Below are 18656 nucleotides of genomic sequence, written 5' to 3'. Positions count from 1 at the left end.
TGCCTATAATCCCAGCTACTCGGGAGGCTGAGGCAGGAGAATTGCTTGAACCCAGGAGGCAGAGGTTGCAGTGAGCCGAGATCTCGCCATGGCACTCCAGCCTGGGTGACAGAGCAAGACTCTGTCTCAAAAAACAAAAAACAAAAAACAAAAAACCTAGAGACTTAATATCCTAATGCAACAAAAATGTAATGCAAAAACTAGATTCCTGAGAATGTATGAGCCCCAAACACTTTCTACAACTGATAAAACATCTTTCTTACAACAATTTTGATAATAGGAAAAAAAGAATATAAATTTAGATAAACTGCTAGAAAATGAAATTTTATCACCATAACACCTACAGGATTTTCTAAGTCTACAATATGATTATATATATGATTTATTAGTCCTCAGCAGCTGATTATTTTCAGTGCCAACACCACTTTAAAGGTCTGGATATCAGATGGAAATCTCTCTCCCTTTATTTTAGGTAACTTTGCTGGCCAGAAAAAATATTAACAATTTCCTTAGAAGGCAACAATTTTAGGTCTTCTAGAAAAATGTTATAAAAAATGAAGTCTATTATGCTTGACAGATGTGCAATAAAGTTGAGCTGATGACTGTCTCTATTATAAAAATCTGGTCTTTCATTTACAGTAAAAATCTTAGCCAGGCATGTAGTCCCAGCCACTTGGGAGGCTGAGGTGGGACGATCACCTGGGCCTGTGACATCAAGGCTGCAGTAAGCCATGACTGTGTCACTGCACTCCAGCCTGGGTGACAGAGTGAGATCCTTTCTCTTAAAAAAAAAAAATTATATATATAAAATTTATTGAATAGCAAAAACTACTTTGCCTCCAAGATTACAAGTACTAACAGCAACAGTACAAATGCATTGGCTGTTATTTTAAAGGTGGGTGTTCCTACATAAACCCTCTTCATTTTTTTCCAGCACTTTGAAAACTTAGATGAGAGAAGCACTTTTTCATCTTGGCATGCTTTTGACTTACTTCTCTTTTTTTTTTGAGATGGAGTCTTGCTCGATCTATCACTCAGGCTGGAGTGCAGTGGCATAATCTCAGCTTAGTGCAACCTCCGCCTCCTGGGTTCAAGCGATTCTCCTGCTTCAGCCTCCTGAGCAGCTGGAATTACAGGCATGAACCACCATGCCTGGCTAATATTTGTATTTTTAGTAGAGATGGGGTTTCACCATGTTGGCCAGGCTGCTCTCCAACTCCTGACCTCAGGTGATCTGCCTGCCTTGGCCTCCCAAAGTGCTGGGATTACAGGGGTGAGCCGCCACACCCGGCCTGGACTTATTTCCAAATAAAAGGCTATTTAGTTTCAGTGTTTGTTATTTCCGTTGAATGAGCTTCTGTGGAGATAAGGTGCTGTGATGTAGAGAATGAGGATTTTAATATCTTCATGACCTTTTCAATACTGTCCAATTAGAGTTGTGCAGACAGTGAGCTAGAGTGGGGAAAGTAAATGGAATGCTTAAGTGTGTTACTGATACATGACGCAATTTTGGCTGACAATTTTCAAGGCACTACACAAAGAGGTTGTGCCAAGAAAATTTTTGATAACAAAGAAAATAATCTGCAAAATCACTGTTCTTCCCTGATTTGTTCAGCAGTCATCCTCACTTCTGAGCTGTCTACAGAGCTTTCCACAGAACCAGCACTAAGACTGCTTTACTGACTTGAACTCGACTCCGATGTTTCTGGCACTTTAGTGGTGTGTAGGGGGCGTGTCTGCATGTCTCTCTCCCTGCCTCCCTTCCTACCTCCATAAATACCTCTCTCCCTACGGTGTATGCCCAATCTACCGCTTTTATCTCAGAAGAACAGAACTTGGTTAGGAAATAGTGTTACCTATAACTTTCCTACTAGTCATTAGCTGTGAATATTAAGGAGCCCACCTATGAAACACTTACAAACCAGGAAGTTATTTCTCAAGTTCTCAAGAGATTATTTTTCTTTATGGGACTGACAGTATCAATGACTTGGGGTTGCTGTGTTAACAAGTGTTAAGGTGTACAATATCCATTGGTGACAAGTGAACACAGAAACCCACTTTGTCATATATTCTTGGTAAGTGTATAGACTAATAAAGTCTTTTTGGAGGAGAATCAGACAATATCTACTACATTTTAAAATATGCATATCCTTTGAACTAGTAACTACTTTAGGCATCCACACAAGAGAAATGTGTGGACAAAGATAAAATGTTACATCACAATACTATAAAAGCAAAATATTTAAAACTACATAAGAGTGATTATAAGGTAGGAGACTAGCCTGGGCAACATGACAAGATCCTGACTGCAAAACATTAAAAAATGAGCGAGGTGCAGTGGTGCACCCCTATAGTCCTGGCCACTTGGGAGCCTGATGTGAGAAGACTGTTTGAGCCCAGGAGTTCGAGGCTACAGTGAGCTATGACTGTGCCACTGCACTCCAACCTAGATGAAAGATTAAGAACTCATCTCTAAAATTATAAAAAGAATGATTATAATACTACTTTGGAATAAGAGATCTACAAGTATCAGCAAGTGAAAAAAAGCAAATTTCAGGATAATAGCCACCATAACAATGCATATATATTTAAATACACAGAAATGAGTCCCAAAGGGCCCAGGCATGGCCAGGGGCAGTGGCTCAAGCCTGTAATCCCAGCACTTTGAGAGGCCGAGGCGGGCAGATCACCTGAGGTCATGAGCTCGAGACCAGCCTGGCCAACATAGTGAAACCCTGTCTTTACTAAAAATACAAAAATTACCCAGGTGTGGTAGCACATGCCCCCAGTCCCAGCTACATGGGAAGTTAAGGCAGGAGAATCACTGGAACCTGGGAGGCAGAGGTTGCAGTGAGCTGAGATTCTGCCATTGCACTCCAGCCTGGGTGACACAGCAAGAGTCCATCTCAAACCAAATCAAATCAAAATAAAATAAAATAAAATAAAATAGAAATGAGTCACAAAGAATACCCAGCAAACGGCTAACAGGGATACCTTCCATAAAAACGGAGGAGAACTGAGGAGTTAAGGAAAGGAAAGTTAAAGGGACTTTATATTATTTGAAAAATTTAGAGATTTACTCATGTACTAGCACAATTAATGTTTTATTTTGCTTGTTAAGTACTTGCCAAATAGTAGGCAGTAAAGTCAGTTCCTTACCAATCCCTAAAAAGAGAATTTCGAAAACCTCTCCATAATCCATAAATGGAAAGGTATACAGGAACAGCAACCAATAATGTGCTGATTCTGCTACTAATGATCTGCTACAGGCCTCAGAAGAGTCACTTAATCTCTTAGTCCTGGAACCTTCTTAAGGTTTCCTCAACTGTAAAATAAGTAGGCGGGAATGACTTATTTTCCAGTGTTCCATCCCATGCAGAATTCTAAGATATGTAGATTCAAGATTTACATTTGTTCTGATAATCAGTACCTGAACCCCACCTGTAACTGTCCTTAAAAATCGATCAACTCTGGCCGGGCGTCATGGCTCACTCCTGCAATCCCAGCACTTTGGGAGGCTGAGGTGGGCAGATCACAAGGTCAGGAGTTTGAGACCAGCCTGACCAACATCACGGTGAAACCCCGTCTCTACTAAAAATTTAGAAAAAATAAAAGATTAGCTGGGTGTGGTGGCGCGCACCTGTAGTCCCAGCTACTCAGGAGGCTGAGGCAGGAGAACTGCCAGAACCCAGGAGGTGGAGGTTGCGGTGAGCCGAGATCGCGCCATTGCAGTCCAGCCTGGGTAACAACGGCGAAACTCCATCTCAGAAAAAAAAAAAAAAAAAACAAGTATTCTGAAAGAAATATGGACCATTCTCCGAGGAATCTATAACTTGTCGGTAACTTTCACTCTAACATAAACGGTATCCTAAAAATGCAAATGACTTAGAGAAGTCTGTATTTAGCTATGTGTATTTAGTAATCTTACCTTTTATTTTGTAGTCATGGAGAGAAAAAAAAATGATCACTTGATAAAAAGCTATCTATTTAGTATTGTAAGGATCTAAGCTGCTCCAAAGACTACAAATTTACGTGAAAATTAGAGTTTTTGAACTTCTTTATTTTACTTTTTAAACATTTAATAACTTTAAAAAAATGGAGAAAAAAAATTTCACCATGTCACTTAGGCTAGTCTCAATCCCCTGGCCTCAAGTGATCTACCTGTCTTAGCTTCCCAAAGTGCTGGGATTACAGGCATGAGTCATTGTGCCTGGTCTGCAGTTTTCAATACTTCTATAAAGAAATTACATCTAAGAACTCGGCCCAGTTATGCCTGCCACCCTTCCCTGTTCAAGATTCCCTTTCCAAAAAGCATTCTATTTCTTGGAGTAACACAGGCTAACCATATTAGATAGAGGCAGAATTAAATTGATGCAAAAGCTCAGTAAAGACTCCAAAGAAAAATATATAGGAAGAAAATATATTTGCTGACAGCTAAACGATGAATCTTGGAAACTCATACCCACTGGCTTTCTTCTACTAGGTTGTCTGCCAAGACTTGGGTCTGGAGGCTGAAGTGAAGGTCCTTTCAGAAATGCATTCGGGATGCCATCCTTAGTTCCATGCAAGAAATGGGCTAAAATCCCATACAAAAGAGGTCTACAGCAGGAAGGAAATAAGACCAAAAGCTAGTAAATTTTCATAAACAGGAAAATCTTAAAACATTTATTCTTTAAAAGGCAACCTGTGACACCAAAATGACAAAGTGATTCATCAGACTTTAAAAAGCTGCATGATTATTATCCAAACTGCAAATGGTTTGTACTTTCGAAGAGTACCATTTAATTTAATGACAATTTTAAAACCCAGAGAAAACATGTTAACAACTTACACCTCATCTACACTGAAATATCACTGCTATCAATCCACAGGAATTTATCTTTTAAACTCCAAAGTCCAGTATAATATTTCCCAATACCTAATATACAACCCTGTCTAATACACAACAGGTATTCAATAAACACATCTTGATTAATAAATCCTTGCCCTGAGAAAGTCGTAGGTCCTGAGAGCCAGGCAGCCTGGGTTCAAATCTTGGCTTTGCCATTTGCTAGCTGTGGGACTCTGTGTTAAGAACCTCTCCAGCCTCATAAATGTTTCTTCCTTTACAAATTAGGATAAGCACCATCCCTCCCTTACAGGGTTGTTAGGCACTAAATGAATTAATAAATGTCAAGTGTTTTTTTTTTACTGTGCCTGGCACATACGACATATGTAGCTATGTAGCTAACATTTATTTATATTAATATTTACGTGACTTAGTATTTTAAAACCTTCTTTATAGTTTATGGAACACTTAACTCTTTTCCTCTGATCCTCATTGTGTAATGTCAAAATCAACTGTAATTTATAAAAAACCACAGCCAGGAGATTTGCTAGAGATTCCCTCAGACAGTAAACAAAGTTTACGCTTGAACCCCGAATCCCATATTCTTTTCCTCACAATGTGCTGCCTGGGGATTCATATCAGTCCTCTTGCATAATGGAAAGCTGCTCTGCTGACAATAAAGAGTGGTACAACGGCAATGTTTTCCTTTCTTTCCAGTCTCATATTTGAAAATACAATTAAAAGGATTTAATCGTTTTAATTTTTGTGGGTACATAGTAGGTATATATATTTGTGAGGAGGATTTATTTTTTGAGATATGTATCTATTTATTAGCTGGTATAATGGTTGAAAGTGCGACACCCCTTCCAAAGATGGAATCTCACTGCCCTCCCTTTGAGTGTGAGCTGAACTCACTTCTAACTGGCAGAAGGCTGACCTCAGAGGCTGCGTGGTAATGGCACTGTGGTTTCCTCCTTGCTTTCTCTTGAATTGCTGCCTTTGGGAGAAGTGAGATGCCTCAGGACACTTCAGTAGCCCTGGAAAGGCACTTGTGGCAAGGAATTGAGGCCGCCTGTCAATATCCTTATGAGTTTGGAAGCAGATAGTTCAGCCACATTCAAGGGTTCAGGCTTCAGACTACAACCCTGGCTGGCATCTTGACTACAACCTCACGGGGGACCCTGAGGTAGACTCATGTGACTAAGCCAATCCCAAATCCCCAAATATCCCACAAATAACCTACGTTGTTGTTTTAAGCCACTAAATTCTGGAATAATATCATGCCAATTTTTCCATGCCACAAGGAAATCAGGAAAGTAAGTTTCTTTATTTAACAAGATGCTTCAACTCTTATGAAAGCATCACCTAGTAATATAAAACAGGTATCTTTGTTTACTTTACACTAATCTTCCCCAAAGTGTTCATTGGTTCAAGATGATTTTTAGATGTTAAAAATTTTACTTTTCAAATTAATATTAAATAAAATTTGTGATAAAAATTTGGGGTTAGAACATGGATGCTCAAGCCTGTAATCCCAGCAGTTTGGGGGTACTGAAGTGGGAGAACTCCTTGAAGCCAGGAGTTTACAGCCTAGACAACACAACGAGTCCCCTAGCTCTACAACAATTTTTTTAAAAATTAGCCACACAAGGTAATAAGCACCTGTGGTCTCAGCTACTTGGGAGGCTGAGGTTGGAGGATGGCATAAGCCCAGGACGGAAAGGCAACTTGCAAATTCATGGATTAAGGCTTATTTTTAAAAATAAGTTTAAAAAAGATAATTTAAAGAAAAGTGCAGCCTCGTAATACCTTGCCTGTAATTCTGAAATGCAAAATTCTGAAAACTGGATTCTCTTCCTATATCTGACAAAAAATCATCAGATGATATGGCTTGACCTAACAAAACTATTACAGACTTTATCTTACTTTATCTGAAAATATTAATGTGCCAGGCACGATGGCTCACGCCTGTAATCCCAGCACTTTGGGAGGCTGAGGTGGGCAGACCGCCTGAGGTCGGGAGTTCGAGACCGCCTGACCAACAAGGAGAAACCCCATCTCTACTAAAAATACATAACTAGCCGGGCATAGGGGCACAGGCCTGTAATCCCAGCTACTAGGAAGGCTGAGGCAGGAGAATCGCTTGAACCCGGAAGGCAGACGTTGCGGTAAGTCAAGATCGTGCCATTGCACTCCAGCCTGGGCAACAAGAGCAAAACTCTGTCTCAAAAAAACAAAAAAGAAAAAATTTATCTGATTATGGAACACTGCCTTATGACTCCCTGGCACCCTGGCACATATATGTATTACTTGATATAGGTACCATATTACTTTCTTTTTTTTAAGAATTGAAGTCTCGGCCAAGCGCGGTGAATCCCAGCACTTTGGGAGGCCGAGGCAGGCGGATCACGAGGTCAGGAGATTGAGTCCATCCTGGCTAACATGGTGAAACCCCGTCTCTACTAAAAATACAAAAATTTCAGCTGTAGGAGAGAAAAAAACAAAACAAAAATGAGCCAGGTGTGGTGGCACACGCCTGCAGTCCCAGCTACTCGGGAAGCTGAGGCAGGAGAATTGCTTGAACCCAGGAGGCAGAAATTGCAGTGAGTTGAGATCATGCCATTGCACCCCAGCCTGGGCATGGAGCAAGACTCCATCGCCAAAAAAAAAAAAGGAATTGAAGTGTCGCTGTGTGGCTCAGGCTGGTGTACAGCAGCAAGATCATGGCTTACTGCAGCCTCGAACTCCTGGATTTAAGCAATCTTCTTGCCTCATCCACCTAACTAGCTAGGACTGCAGGAGTGTCATTACACCTAACTAACCATATTACTTTTTAAAACCTGAAAACATTTGAATTTTCAAAACATATATCTGGCTTCAGTGGTTTTAGACGCAGCACTGTAAATCTGCAAGTAAAAAGTTTAAGGCCAGGTGTGGTGGCTCACACCAGTAATCCCAGCACTTTGGGAGCCCAAGTCGGGTAGATAATGAGGTCAAGAGATTGAGACCATCCTGGCCAACATGGTGAAATCCTGTCACTACTAAAAATACAAAAATCAGCTGGGTGTAGTGGCAGGCGCCTGTAGTCCCAGCTACTTGGGAAGCTGAGGTAGGAGAATCACTTGAACCTGGGAGGCGGAGGTTGCAGTAAGCCAAGATCATGCCACTGCACTCCAGCCTGGGTGACACAGTGAGACTCTGCCTCAAAAAAAAAAAAAAAAAAAGAAAAGAAAAGAAAAGAAAAATGAGTAATACGTGATTATGGCAAACTTTGTGAATGCAAATCACTGAAGCATGAAAAACCAGGGCTTAAACAAGTTATCTAACTTTTAAAAAATAAAGCTGTTTGAGCAACTTTTTTTTTGCTTCCTCATCCTCTCTCAAACTTACTTCTCTTTTAAAAAAAAATATAAAACATTTCACAAATGTGCATGTCATCCCTTTGCTGGGGCCATGCTAATCTTCTCTGTATTGCTCCAGTTTTAGTCTATGTGCTGCCAAAGCGAGCACAAACTTCTTAATACTTTCATCTAAAGTAAGTTCTCAAAAGCTACCAAGAAGCCAATAGGAGTATAATCATTGCTTATTTCCATCAACTGCTAAATGTAAAATATCCTGTACTAAACAATGTAATACCTCACTGCTCATACTGAGTCACACTTAGATTCACCAAATTATTTTTCTCACTGTTCTTAATTGTACAATTTTTATACTTTCCAAAACTGGGATTGCAGTGGCTCACGCCTGTAATCCAAGCACTTTGGGAAGCCGAAGAGTGGATGGCTTGAGCCCAGGAACTGAAGACCAGCCTGGCTAACACGGTAAAACACCACCTCTACAAAAAATACAAAAATTGGTCAGGCATGATGCCGCATGCCTGTAATTCTAGCTACATGGGAGACTGAGACGGGAGGATCACTTGAACCCAGGAGTTGGAGGCTGCAGTGAGCCATGATCAAGCCACTGTACTCTGGAGCCTGGGCACCAGAGTGAAACCCTGCCTTGAAAAACAAAAAAACACAGCACTTTGGGAGGAGGAGGAGGGGGGCAGATCACTTGAGGTCAGGAGTTCGAGACCGGCCTGGCCAACAAGGTGAAACACCATCTCTACTAAAAAATATGAAAAAAAAATTAGCGGATTTGGTGGTGGGCACCTGTAATCCCAGCTACTTGGGAGACTGAGGCAGGAGAATTGCTTGAACCCGGGAGGCAGAAGTTGCAGTGAGCTGAGATGGGGTCACTGCACGCCAGCCTGGGAGACAGAGCGAGACCCTATCTCAAAACAAACAAACAAAAAACCAAACCACACACACAGGAAGATGAGGGGAAGTAAAAGAAAAATGTCATAAAGGAGTTATATCTGAACAGGGCCAATAGAAAGAAAGATGCTCCGATAGGAGGCGTTAAAAGGGAGAAAGTGATCTGGGGCTTCTAGGCTAAGGGCTTGGTTTACCAAGGCAAAGAAGCATAAAGCTGCTAAGTGTCTTCAGGGCACAATCAGAAATCAGGTGTGAGCAGATACAACAAAAGACAGGGGTAGAAACAGACCTATGACTCAGAAGTTACATTTTTTCAAGGAAAACACATTATTATTTTCCTTTCTTCTTTTTTTGAGACTAGAGTGCAGTGGCACGATCTTGGCTCACTGCAATCTCCGCCTCCTGGGTTCAAGTGATTCTCCTGCCTCAGCCTCCCGAGTAGCTGGGATTACAGGTGCCCACCACCATGCCTAGCTAATTTTTGTATTTTTAGTAGAGATGGAGTTTCACCATCTTGATCAGGATAGTCTCGAGCTCTTTTTTTTTTTTTTTTTTTGAGACGGAGTCTCACTCTTGTTACCCAGGCTGGAGTGCAATGGCGCGATCTTGGCTCACTGCAACCTCCGCCTCCTGGGTTCAGGCAATTCTCCTGCCTCAGCCTCCTGAGTAGCTGGGATTACAGGCACGCACCACCGTGCCCAGCTAATTTTTTTGTATTAGTAGAGACGGGGTTTCACAATGTTGACCAGGATGGTCTCGATCTCTCGACCTCGTGATCCACCCGCCTCGGCCTCCCAAAGTGCTGGGATTACAGGCTTGAGCCACCTCGCCCGGCCAGTCTCGAGCTCTTGAACGCGTGATCCGCCCGCCTCAGCCTCCCAAAGTGCTGGGATTACAGGCATGAACCACCACGCCCGGCGAAAACACATTTTTCATTACATTCATGTGAGTCTTGAAATTAGCTGTTTTGTAAGTGTGTTATTGAGAATTCATATCTTACAGGGGCTGACTGTAAAAAAAATTCAGTTGAACATTCAGATTCAGGTTCACTATTTGCTCTCTGATGCTGCTTAATAGTAAAGTATATTCTAAATTCCAAAAAAAAAAGAAAAAAGAAAAAAAAGAAAGATAGAAGCCTAAAGTACTATGCTATGCAATTGGGACTTCATTTTACACACTATGACAAAGGTGACATATGATCCTGGAACATTAATTTTACACAAGGATTTGTGGGAGAGTTAAATTTAACTGGAATGTCACTGAAAACATTTGTATGGTAAAACAAACAACTTTAAGAACATTTTTTTTTGAGACAGGGTCTGGTTCTGTCACCCAGGCTGGAACGCAGTGCTGCGGTCTTGGCTCACTGCAACCTCTGCTGCCCAGGTTCAAGCAATTCTCGTGCCTCAGCCTCCCTAGTACCTGAGGCTACAGGCACACGCCAGGATGCCTGGCTGATTTTTTTGTATTTTTACTAGAGACAGGGTTTAGCCGTGTTAGCCACACTGGCCTCGAACTCCTAACCTCAGGTGATTCGCCTGCCTAGGCCTCCCAAAGTACTGGGATTACAGGCGTGAGCAATTGTGCCTGACTAGACATGGGGTTTCACCATGTTGCCCAGGCTGGTCTTGAACTCCTGAGCTCAAGTGATCCACCCACTTCAGCCTTCCAAAGTACTGGCATTACAAGATAAGACACATCACATGGCCTTAAGAACTTTTAGGATGAGAAAACAAGGTTTCAAAGAAATTTCTACCTAAAAAATGGCTGCTTTAAGCTATGTTCTCAGGTGTCCTATGTACTTTTCTTTGGCCATTCAGGGACCCCCACCCCCTGGAAAAAGTTTAAGAAATACTGAAATAGAAAAAAAAAAAACTAAGAAAACTAGAAAGTGGTCATCCTCCTTTACAAGAGCATACTTCATCTGTATTTACAGCCGCTGCCCGTCACTTGCATCACTGCCTGAGCTCCACCTCTTGATGGCAGCACTAGATTCTCAGAGCACGGGGAACCCTACTGTGAATTGTGCATGCAAGGGATCTGGGTTGGGGGCTCCTTATGAGAATCTAATGCCTGATGATCTCTCACGGTCGCCCACCATAGTTGGTGAGAGGAGGTGGATGGAGGGCAATGGAGGGAGTAATTGTAACGAAAGCTGATGGAATTCAAGCAGAAGCTTGGGGTTGGGCATTCATAGGTTTTTTTTTTTTTTTTAGGAAAGGAAAGAATTGAGTACATTCCTAAGTTGAAGTGGAGGAAGAGTTAAATATGAAGAAAACAACTAACAAAGCAAAGCCTCAGAGGCCAGGTGCAGGGAACTCATGCCTGCAACCCTAGCACTTTGGGAGGCCAAGGCAAGAAGATCACCTGAGGTCAGGAGTTCAAGACAAGCCTGGGCAACAAAGTGAGGCTTCCTCTCTACAAAAATAATTTGAAAATACAAATAAAAGTTAAACATTTACTTGGTATATTTTCAGAGTTTTGGGAAAAGAAAAAGAAAAAAAAAGAAAAAGTTAAAATTATAAATTGAAAAAAAAAAAAAGAAAAAAGAAAAGAACAAAGCCTTAGAAGGAGCAAGCATCAAGAAGTCAAAAGGAGCTAACCCCAGAAAGAAGTAGAGACACTTAGTAACTCTGAGGCCACAGGATGGAGAAAGAAGTAGAGATGCTTAGTCACTCTGAGGCCACAGGAATTTTAGCTTCAGCAAACACAGACCTCATCTGACTTGTTCACTGCTGCACATCCTGGATTTAATACAATGCTTGACACACACTAGATCTGAATAAATACTTGCTGAATTAAAAAGAAGCAAAACCACCATGCACAATTATGACTAATACAATATTTGGAAACTTCTTTAAAACAATTCTTACATTGTATTATCCTTTGATTCTTCAAATGCATTTAGTTCATGGATGAGAAACTGTCTGTCCAATGGAACTACAGGTTGACCAGATTCTGGGAGAAAGAAATTTATGATCACACGGAGTCTATTAAATTAAAAAGCAAATAGGATTTTGGTAAGATTCACATTTACCAAATATACATTTTTCAGACTTTGGAAGAACAATGATAACACATACCAAGACATATTCAATTGCATGTGATTTTATGACTTTCAAAATATGTCTTTTGTTAAATGCATGTCTTAATACAGTTTAACATAAATTTGCTTTTTTTTTTTTTGAGACGGAGTTTTGCTCGTTACCCAGGCTGGAGTGCAATGGCGCAATCTCGGCTCACTGCAACCTCCGCCTCCTGGGTTCAGGCAATTCTCCTGCCTCAGCCTCCTGAGTAGCTGGGATTACAGGCTCGCGCCACTATGCCCAGCTAAGTTTTTTGTATTTTTAGTAGAGATGGGTTTTCACCATGTTGACCAGGATGGTCTCGATCTCTTGACCTCGTGATCCACCCGCCTCGGTCTCCCAAAGTGCCGGGATTACAGGCTTGAGCCACCGCGCCCAGCCTAAATTTGCTTTTTAAATTCCCCAGTGTTTGGTTGGAAAAATACTGTTTCTATATCCAAACTACAATACTAAATTTTAGAAGTCTGCTTACCAATAACTTATTTTTGAAAAGAATATCCACTTAGTGGTTTTCTTTCTCCGCTGCAAGCTTCCAAGATGACAAAGAAAAGAAGGAATAACAGTAGTGCCAAAAAGGGCCATGGCCATGTTCAGCCTATTTGCTGCACGAACTGCGCCCAATGCATGCCCAAGGACAAGGCCATTAAGCAATTTGTCATTCTGGCCGGGCGCGGTGGCTCACGCCTGTAATCCCAGCACTTTGGGAGGCCGAGGCGGGTGGATCACGAGGTCAAGAGATCGAGACCATCCTGGTCAACATGGTGAAACCCCGTCTCTACTAAAAATACAAAAAATTAGCTGGGCATGGTGGCGCGTGCCTGTAATCCCTGCTACTCAGGAGGCTGAGGCAGGAGAATTGCCTGAACCCAAGAGGCGGAGGTTGCAGTGAGCCGAGATCGCGCCATTGCACTCCAGCCTGGGTAAAAGGAGCGAAACTCCGTCTCAAAAAAAAAAAAAAAAAGAAAAGAAATTTGTCATTCCAAACGTAGTGGAGGCTGCAGCAGTCAGGGATATTTCTGAAGCGAGCGTCTTTGATGCCTATGTACTTCCCAAGCTCTATGTGAAGCTACATTACTGTGTGAGTTGTGCAATTCACAGCAAAGTAGTCAGGAATCGATCTCGCAAAGCCCGCAAGGACCGAACACCTCTACCCCGATTTAGACCTGTGGGTGCTGCCCCACAACCCCCACCAAAACCCATTAAGGAGCTGAGTAAAAGATTGAAGACAACTATTCTCTGGAGAAAAATAAAATTAGCTGAAATTGTATTGGAAATTGTACTTGATATTGCCTATTAAGTGTATCTGTGCCAGATAGGGTGGGAATTTTGTGTGTGTTCAACCAAGTGTGAAGTGACAAGTAGTATTTTCATGGGGAAGAAAGCTTATTTATGTAATCAGGGTTTTTTTTGTTGGGGGGGAGGGGTGGGAGGAGATGGAGTCTTGCTCTGTTGCCCAGGCTGCAGTGCAATGGTGCTATCTCAGCTCATTGCAACCTGGGCCTCCTGGGTTCAAGCGATTCTCCTGCCTTGGCTTTCCAAGTGGCTAGGATTAGAGAGGCGTGCTACCACACCCAGCTAATTTTTTGTATTTTTAGTAGAGATGGCCAGGCTGGTCTGGAACTCCTGACCTCAGATAATTCACCCCTTAGGCCTCCCAAAGTGCTGGGATTACAGGCGTGAGCCACCACGCCCGGCTATTCATTTAAATTAAACCTTGTTTACAGTCATGTCTTTGGCCTCACAACTTGCATATCTGTGTGAAACAAAAAGGAGTTTAGACAAAAAAAAGAAAAAAAAAGAATATCCATTTAGTGATAATAATTATAAAGGAAAATTAAATTAACCTGAAGTGTGGGGCAACTAGAACTTTCACACTTTGCTGGTGGGAAAGCACAATGATACAGTCACTTTGGAAAACAGTTGAGCAGTTTTCTTATAAAGGTGAGCATGTGTGTACTTAACCACACAACCCAGCAATCCCACTTTTAGCTTTTTACCCCAGATTAATGAAAACTTATGTTCTCATAGAAACCTGTATGTAAATGTTTATGGCAGCTTGGTTCCTAACTGCCAAAACTAGAAACAATCCACTGTCCATCAACTGGTAACAGATGAGCAAACTAGCACAGCCACACAATGGAACACTATTCAAAGAAAAAACAAACATGGCTGAATCTCATATGTATTATGCTAAGTGAAAAGAGGCAGACTCAAAAGGCTGCATCCTGTAAGGTTCCATCTATACCAACGGCCCCCAACCCCAAAGCCACAGATTAGAAATTGGGCAGCACAGCAGGAGATGAGCAGTAGGCAAACAAGTGAGCGAAGCTTCATCTGTATTTACAGCTGCTGCCCATCGTTTGCATCACTGCCTGAGCTCCACCTCCTGTTGGCAGCACTAGATTCTCATAGGACCTCCCGGTGTGAACTGCACAGGAGAGGGATCTGGGTTGCGGACTCCTTATGACAATCTAATGCCTGATGATCTCTCACTGTTGCCCATCACCCCCAGATGGGACTGTCTAGTTGCAGGAAAACAAGCTCAGGGTTCCCATTGATTCTACATTATGGTGAGTTGTATCATTATTTCATTATATATTACAATGTGATAATAGAAATAAAATGTACAATAAACAAAGTGTCCTTAAATCATCCCAAACCATCCTCCCAGGTCCATGGAAAAACTGTCTTCCTCGAAACCGGTCCCCGGTGCCAAAAAGGCTGGTGATATCTTGTTTGTGATTGTGGTGGTAATTACGCAACTGCAGGAATTTGACTAAAACCATAGAACTGGACAGTTTAAAAGGTAAATTTAATTGTATGTAAATTATATCCCAGTTTTCTTAAAAAGCCAAAACATTTAAGATGAAAACTTGACTATTGTCACTGTATTTCATTCTAGTGAATCCCAAGACCCCTAACTCATGATATTTTCATAATTTTCTTCTTTTCTGGGTGTAACTGGTATCATACAGCCATCTAGAACAAACTAGGGAAAGTAGAGATGCTGATATCAAAGATCCTGAAACCAATAAAAATCACTAGTCTTTATGTAGTTAAGATGTATATTTAATATTAAATAAAGGATCTGAAATGAAGAATTCTAACTTCACAAAGAATTCATTCTCTCTTCCAAAATCTACTTCCTGGTCTCGTTTCTTTACTGAGGCTCATCTCTGAGGCACGCAGTAGTCAAAGCAGAGACAGAACCTGAAACAAGGTAATCCAATGATGCACATTCAGGGTGCCTTGGACCGCCCCCCAACTGCATCCCCCACCCCTCCAACTCGAGGGTAACCAGGATTCTGACTTATTTATATCCAGTCTTTCCTCACTTTCTTGAGAGAAGATATTTAAAAAGTCAGCAGAAGATATTAAAAATATTCTCACCACTTAATAACTGTTACACTTCAAGAGAAAATTTACTTCTTAAGAAATAAAATTTAACAGATAGAGGAAATTTATCTTATCCCCAAAATCATTCTATGCCTCCTATCACTAGGCCTCCTATCACTACGATGAATTTGGAGTTTCCCTGCTGATTGAGTTTGGATATTTATCCCTGCCCAAATCTCATGTTGAAATATACTCCCCAGTGTTGGAGGTGGGACCTGGTGGGAGTTGTTTGGGTCATGGGGGTGGATCCCTCATGGCTTGGTGCTGTCCTTAACACAGTGAGTGGGTTCTCCTGAGATCTGGTCATTTAAAGTGTGTGGGACTAACCTTCCCCACCCTTGGCCCTGCTTTCCACGATGTAACGTGGTGAGTAAAAGCTCCCCGAGGCCTCCCAGAAGCCAAGCAGATGCCAATGCCACGCCTGTATAGTCTGCAGAACCGTGAGCTAGGTAAACCTCTCTTCTTCACAAATTACCCAGTCTCAAGTATTTCTTTTTTTTTTTTTACTTTTCTCTTTTCTTTGCCAGCTGCCATGTAATCAGGTATTTCTTTATAGCAATTCAAGAACAACCTAATATACCTGCCTAGTCCTTTATAAATACCATGCTTTTACATACATACATTTGTAAATACACCTAACCACTACATAGTAGTAATATTTTGAAGTTTTATCTCCATTATATATATAGATATTTATATACACACACATATATAGATAGATATCCACATATCTACATATATATATATATATAGAGAGAGAGAGAGAGAGAGAGACAGAGAGAGACAGACAGAGAGAGAGAGAGAGTTTTTTGTTTTTTTTTTAAAGAGGCAGGGATTAGGTGCCCAGGAGTTCAATATCAGGCTAGGTAACATAGGGAGAACTCATTTCCACAAATAATTAAAAAATTAGCTGGGCATGGAGGCATGTACCTATGGTCCCATCTACTCGGAAGGCTGAGGCAAGAAGACTGCTTGAGCCCACGGACAAAGTTGCAATAAGCCATGATTGAGCCACTGCAGTCTAGCCTGTGCAACACAGCAAGACCCTGTCTCTGGGGGGAAAATAAAAAGAGAGAGAGAGAAACAGGGTCTCACTATGTCACCCAGACTGGAGTGCAGTGTTGCGATCATGGCTCACTGTAGCCCTGACCACATGGGCTCACATGATCCCCCTCCCCCGCCCCCCACCCAGCTGCAGCTAGGAGTACAGACACGTGCCACCGTGAATGGCTAATTTTAAAAATTCTTTTGTAGAGACGGGGTTCTCCCTATGTTGCCCATGCTGGTCTCAAACTCCTGGGCTCAAGTAATCTTCTTACCTCAGTCTCCGAAAGCACTGAGATTACAGGTGTGAGCTACCCACACAGCCTATTTTTAAATAAATAGTACATTTAATCTGTGTATATTTTCAAAGCTTAATACATATTTAAAAACTGGTGGCAAATAGGACAGAATGTCAACAATTGTTTATTCTCAGTACCAGGAATAATAAATGATTTTTCCAAATATATGCCTAGTTTAAGTGATTATTTAGTTGTGTATTTTCCCTACAATATAATATGCCTTATGAGAATTTGTTTAAACTACTGAAAGAACCCAGGTGATTTTTGTGTCCCTGTCACACAGATGACATCTTTGGTAAGAGAATTCGATCTAGGCTAAACACTTCCTGAGAACTGGGGGAAAGGGAGAAACAGATTTTATGTAATAAACAATAACCACTTACCTGCTATGAGGACAGATGCTGTATACTTATATTTGTTGAATTCTAAATACTCCCGAATTAATTCATTAATTAGAAGGTTTTCATGAGACAATGATGGTCTGGGTTCACGGTCATCATCCAGGGCATTGAAAACTTCAGCTCGGATCCTTGCTTTTAAATGCCCTAATACCCCTTTTTTTTCCAAGGTGTCCTTTAAAACTGTTCGATATAAAATATTAAGGCTTCAGTTACGGAGTAAATTTGTCATTCTGAGGCATACTTTGAATAGAAATGTTGAAAAGGTAAATGGTACAATAGCAGCACTCAATCAAAACTATGTGACAAATTATTAAACTATTACACTAACTATCATGAGCCATGTTCATACTAAAAAATACAGTTCCCATGTTGCAGTGAGTTAGTCTTAATATACTTGAGCAAATTCAAGTTCATTTTTACATCATCAGCACTGTCAGGGGCTGTAGTCTAATACATATTCTTTAGTGAGGGGAAAAGGCAGGGAATAGGATTATAGTTGCTTACTGGGACTGAACTGAATCCCCAGACTCTCATGTGTTTTCAAGAGTGTTTCCCACTGCAGCTGTCTGCTTGTCACTAGCAACCCCTGGTCTAGAAAGATGATTAAAGAAAACAACTAGACTGGGTGAGGTGGCTCACACCTGTAATCCCAGCACTTTGGGAGGCGAAGGCGGGTGGATTACCTGAGGTTGGGAGTTCGAGATCAGCCTGACCAACACGGAAAAACCCTGTCTCTACTAAAAAAATACAAAATTAGACGGGTGTGGTGGTGCATGCCTGTAGTCCCAGCTATTCAGGAGGCTGAGGCAGGAGAATTGCTTGAACCCGTGAGGTAGAGGTTGCAGTTAGCTGAGATTGCATCACTGCACTCCAGACTGAGTAACAAGAGTAAAACTCTGTCTCAAAAAACAAAAAAAAAGAAAGAGAGACACAGAGAGAGAGAGAGAAAGCCAGAGAGAGAGAGAGAGAGAGAGAGAGAGAGAGAGAGAGCGCGCGCGCGCAAGCAAGCAGGCAACTACATTCCATAAAAGGAGTCTGTTGGGTTACTGTATAAAAACCTTTAGGGAGTGAAAAGGTGTTTTGGGTTTTTCATTGTTGTTTTAAAGACAACTATGAGTTATTTCCTCACAACAGCAGGATTCTGAAATTTTAGGCCTGAATGGAAGTCTAAGATGTGACTATATCAATGCCATCTTAATGAGTCAGGGATGTATACACAGAATGTAACTTAACTTATTGAGTGGCCAGAGTCACCATGACAAAGCAGTTCTGATCATGGGATTTGGCTGTACATACTTAGTATAGATAATGGGGACCTTAGGACTGAATTGGCACCATCCTGT

General features: G+C 41.4%; 1 protein-coding gene and 1 non-coding gene across 10 annotated transcripts in view; both read right to left on the bottom strand.

The window, feature by feature from the left end:
• CEP20 (centrosomal protein 20) overlaps positions 1–18656 on the bottom strand; it is a 51923-nt gene that overhangs the window by 30248 nt on the left and 3019 nt on the right. For 6 of the 9 annotated variants that reach the window (XR_010337352.1, XM_021665656.2, XM_064362476.1 and 3 more), the window contains exons 2-4: positions 17296–17493; positions 11961–12045; positions 4463–4599 (exon numbers count right to left, since the gene is read on the bottom strand). Coding sequence is in view for 7 of the 9 variants with exons in the window: in XM_021665656.2 (XP_021521331.1) it covers positions 4463–4599; positions 11961–12045; positions 17296–17493 (420 nt within the window). In the remaining 2 variants the exon portion in view is untranslated. The remainder of the gene's footprint in view (positions 1–4462; positions 4600–11960; positions 12046–17295; positions 17494–18656) is intronic. The other 3 variants (XR_010337353.1, XM_021665657.2, XM_021665658.2) reach the window with 2 other exon arrangements.
• Positions 8232–8338, bottom strand: LOC135269192 (U6 spliceosomal RNA). The gene has a single exon (XR_010337485.1). It is a non-coding gene; the product is annotated as a U6 spliceosomal RNA (small nuclear RNA).

Source organism: Aotus nancymaae, unplaced genomic scaffold, assembly GCF_030222135.1.
Source record: "Aotus nancymaae isolate 86718 unplaced genomic scaffold, 86718_ANA_hifiasm-v0.15.2.pri h1tg000049l, whole genome shotgun sequence".
Lineage (NCBI taxonomy): Eukaryota > Metazoa > Chordata > Mammalia > Primates > Aotidae > Aotus > Aotus nancymaae.
This window is presented reverse-complemented; position numbering and strand designations above follow the sequence as displayed.